Source organism: Trichechus manatus, unplaced genomic scaffold (assembly GCF_000243295.1).
Source record: "Trichechus manatus latirostris isolate Lorelei unplaced genomic scaffold, TriManLat1.0 scaffold00398, whole genome shotgun sequence".
NCBI classification, from domain to species: domain Eukaryota; kingdom Metazoa; phylum Chordata; class Mammalia; order Sirenia; family Trichechidae; genus Trichechus; species Trichechus manatus.
This window is the reverse complement of record NW_004444334.1, coordinates 202,927-207,502: the sequence shown is the minus strand read 5'-3', so window position 1 is coordinate 207,502 and position 4,576 is coordinate 202,927. Positions and strand designations below refer to the sequence as shown.

General features: G+C 39.4%; 1 protein-coding gene across 1 annotated transcript; it reads right to left on the bottom strand.

Annotated features, from left to right (window-relative positions):
• Positions 1–20: 20 nt before the first annotated feature.
• Positions 21–3,223, bottom strand: LOC101354656 (olfactory receptor 10T2-like). Its single transcript, XM_023725783.1, has one exon. The coding sequence runs from the start codon at positions 1,834–1,836 to the stop codon at positions 892–894; it is 945 nt and encodes a 314-aa protein (XP_023581551.1). The 5' UTR covers positions 1,837–3,223; the 3' UTR covers positions 21–891.
• Positions 3,224–4,576: the final 1,353 nt, after the last annotated feature.

Genomic DNA, 4,576 nt, shown 5'->3' with positions numbered 1-4,576 from the left:
CATTTCTTATAGTGAGACATGGAGGAAAGAGAGAACTGTGTACTCTTCACTGTATTCTCTACAGCACCTAGTTCAAGGCTTTGCATATAGTAGCTGATAAGTAAACAGAACTCAGGGTTCTTTTACAGTCAACTTACTCTTTCACTGTTTCTGACATCAAGTCCAATCCTAGTTTATAAAGGAAGGACAATGAGGGGGATATGAGGGAAAACTAATATTTTTTAATGCTTTCTATCAGACAAGCACTGAATTTCTTTATAACTGATAATAAAAGAGTTCAAACCTGACCCAAGTTACTTAAGTGGAAAATTATCTGAATCGAAGTTCAAACTCAGATCTTTGTGACTCCAAAGTCTGTGTTTTCTACTCTACTACCGGTGTCCTAGAACTTTAATTCCCTTCTTATCTATTCATCAGTGAATTCTTATTTTGTCTAGAAATAATCAACTTATTGTGAATGTTTCCTTTAAACCTCAAAATATATATACAAGCATTCAGAGATTTAAAACAATAGTCTCCACTGTTTCCTTCAATGTAGGATGGGCATCAACAGGGTGGGTACTCACAAAAAGACAGCACAGTACTTGAAGTGTTGATCTGAGAAAACTGACGTTCATAGGATATGAAAATAGCAATGGCTTGAGTCTTTGAAAATTTCCATGTTCACCTGACTTTCTGGAGACTAATTGGTACAACCTATACATTAGTATATTGGATATAAGCTAAACCTGAGGAAGAATTTTCCAGTGAAAAGAATCAAGTTTACTTGAAGTCCTTATTCTTTTTTTATTTTTTTAAGGAGACCTAGAAAAAAGAATTGATCTGATTATAGAATTGAAGTTCTACCTGGGACATTTTTATAAATATAACTTCCCTAAATTATTAACGTACTCATACGGTTTTTGGAAATGAGTATCTATTCAGGACCTTCCTCAGAGCTGTTTTCACTTCTTTATTTCTCAGTGTGTAGACAAGAGGGTTGAGTAGTGGGGTGATCACAGTGTAGGTCACTGCCACCAGCCGGTCCTTGTCTAAGGAGTACAGGGATGTGGGCCTCAAGTAGACAAAGGAAGCACAGCCATAGTGGACAATGACCACTGTGAGATGGGAGGCACAGGTGGCAAAAGCCTTTTTCTGTCCCTCCACTGAGGAGATCTTCAGGATGGTGGAAACAATGAAGACATAGGAGATGAAGATTAGCACAAAGGGAAACAGCAATACCAGAATGCTGAGGAAGAAGATGACCATCTCCTTTAGGTTGGTGTCTGTACAGCCCAATCTGATGACAGCGGAAATGTCACAGAAAAAGTGGTTGATCCGATTGGAGGCACAGAAGGGCACACTGAACACCAGGACATTGACAACCACAGAGATCAGGAAACCACAGAAGCTTGAGGCTAAAACCAACTGCATGCAGGTGGTTCTACTGACAATGAGCATATAGTTGAGAGGGTTGCAGATGGCAACGTACCGATCATAGCCCATCACAGCAATGAGAAAACAGTTGGTACAAGCCAAGCCCACAAAGAAGTAGAGTTGGGCAGCACATCCAGAGAAAGAAATACTTGGATTTGTGGAAAGCAGGTTGGTCAGCATTTTGGGTACAATGACCAAGGTGTAACAGGTTTCAGAGCAGGAGAGGACAAAGAGGAAGAAGTACATGGGGATGTGCAAAGCCCGGTCCAGGTGAATGACTGTCATGATGGTGGCATTGGCTGTCAAAGTGGTCAGGTAGACCAACAAGAAGATAAAGAATAGAAGGATCTGCAGATTCCCCAGGTTTGAGAAGCCTATAAGGATGAACTCGGTGGTCATGCTTTGGTTTTGTCTCTTCATTGGTCAGTGAGAATCAGATTCGGACAATCTGAAATTGAGAGCAGAGAGTATTTGACAAAAATGAAATGACCCCAAAGAAACCCAATTTATATTTCTGTACAAAGCTGATAATACTAGTCTGAAAAAAATGAGCCACAAAGAAACTTAAGTTCATTGATAGCGTCATGGGAGAAATCAGGAGGTATAGGTAGCAGTGGCATAAGTAATCCCCAAAATCAAAGAAACAACAACAAAAAAATTATCTTTATTTCTGTAAGTTGTTTCCATTCTTTGTATTCGTAAGTGCATAGAAGGTTCACAGTGTGTTAAATCAAGAGGTGATTTAGAGCTCGTCTCATCAAATCCTGTTGTTTTATGGAAGAAGAAACTGAGGCTCAAAAAGATTAAACCATTTGCTTAACCCACATGAGAAGGACAGTCCTTGTAAATCACTTATCTTTAAAGTTATGATATGAAAATTTGATTCAACAACAATGAAAACAAATGAAAGGGATGTCTGTACACCCCTTCATAGCTCTGACTCAAATGTTGCTTGTTTAGATGTTAATAAAGTAATTTCATTTAAAAATTATTCAAATTCTATTTACCCATGATTGATTATGGAGACTTTGGAATGGGCTTAGAATGATCTCACATACAGGGTTTTCCTTCATTATGAGTGCATGGAATTCTGGGACGAAGAACTCAATAAAAGCTCAAATCACCCTCCGGACATGGCAAAGCTGGGGCTGAGACCCCCCACTCTTCTGATCTCTGCCTCAATCCCTGTTGTCTCTAACTGTTCTCAGAAAAAACTCTCACCATTATCTGTGGGAAGAGCTTTAATTTGATTTGGAGATCACATAATGATAAAACATTTATACCAGCCATAGAGAATCAGACAATCTTTGTATTGGAGAAAAGCTCAGGAATCTTCTAAGCCAATCTGCACCCAGTTCTGTGAACCTCTTTAAAGCAATCTGGACAAGTATGGTACAGTCTCTGTAGTCAACCAAACAGCTTGTTCTCTTTCTAGATGGCTTATTTGTTTAGAACTTTCTTATGCTTAGCTGAATTATGCCTCCTTGATACATCCATACCCATTGTCCTCTACTTGTCATCCATTGTTACAAGAAGTTCAATTCCTTTTTATAAATGACAGTCTTTTAGTTATTTGAATAAAACAATCATTGTCCCTTTATGGGTCTTCTTTTATTCTTCACTAATATTCTCCATTCCTTCAATTATTTCTCATGATATGTGTCTTGGTTATCTAGCGCTGTTATAACAAATACATTTAACATCCACATTTCAAGCAATACTCTGTTGCTGGTGCCATATGTATTCTCTAAGATAAAGGAAACTTTCTCCATAGCTCTCCAAGGCTATCTAGGCTTTTACTATTAGGCACTTTAAAACTCTTCCAGCTTCTACCCATTACCCAATTCCAAAACTGCTTCCATATTTTGGGTATCTGTTAGAGCAGCACCCCACTCTTCCTGTACCAAATTCTGTCTTAGTTACCCAGTGCTGTATAACAGAGATACCAAGTGGGTGGCTTTAAGAAACAGAAATTTATTTTCTCACAGTTTAGGAGGCTAGAAGTTCAAATTAAGGGTGCCAGTTCTAGGAGCAGGCTTTCTTTCTCTGTCAGCTCTGGAGGAAGGTCCTTGCCTCTTTGAGCTTCTGCTCCTGGGCGATCTTCATGTGGCTTGGCATCTCTCTTCCCTCATCTCTGCTTCTTAGCTTGCTTGTTTAATCTCTTTTATATCTCAAAAGAGATTGACTCAAGATACACTCTATACTAATTTTGTCTAATTAACATAACAAAGACAACCCATTCTCAAATGGGATTATAATCACAGGCATAAAAAACCTACCTATTGCCATGGAGTCAATTCTGACTCACAGCTGCCCTATATGATAGAGTAGAACTGTCCTGTAGCTTTTCCAAGGCTGTAATCTTTATGGAAGCAGGCTGTGACATCTTTCTCCTATGGAGCTGCTGGTGGGTTCAAACCGCTGACCTTTCTGTTAGCAGCTGAGCGCTTTAACCACTGTGCCACCGGGGCTCACAAACCATAGGCATAGAGGTTAGGGATTACAACATATGTTTTTGGGGAACACAATTCAATCCATACAACATGGTTTCTAGAATCCTTTCTTAATCACCATTTTTGGTGTTACTGAGCATCAGATCATACCCCCATCCTGCAGCTGTAGGCAAGCTGGCTGGTACCCAGCTATTACACATAACTCATTTCTGTCTCTCTGCCTCTACACGTAGTATTAAGTTTCCTTTGCCTGCTATTCTTTATTCCTTACTACCAGTTAATATTTCTCTCTCCTACAAAAAATTCCAGCTAAACATTTATCTTCTGAAAGGCTTCCCTGAGTAGCTCTAAATGGCTGTGATTACTGTTATCATTTACTTCTCTGTCAGTTTGTTCTGGGATCATTTGCTGGAATGGCAGCAGGATGAGACTGGGAAGGATGCAGTCTCTGGAGCCAGACAGCTTAGGCTGGAGCCGTGGCTCTGCTGCTATATAGCTTTGGAGAACTCACTTCTTTGTGCCTCAGTTTTTCATCTCTGAAATGGCAATAATAGTATGACAAATTATAGGGTTTTTGTGAGTACCAAATGCTCCCCCCAAAATTCTTGACGCATAGTGAGCATTCAATAAATGTTAGCTGTTAGTATGTAGCCCAACTCCCTCATGTTACGAATGAGGAAAATGAAGCCCAAAGAAGTAAAATGTAA

What these genes read in the sequence shown, in the direction of transcription:
- LOC101354656 (XM_023725783.1), bottom strand. Translation starts at nt 1,836, where the DNA reads ATGAAGAGACAAAACCAAAGCATGACCACCGAGTTCATCCTTATAGGC.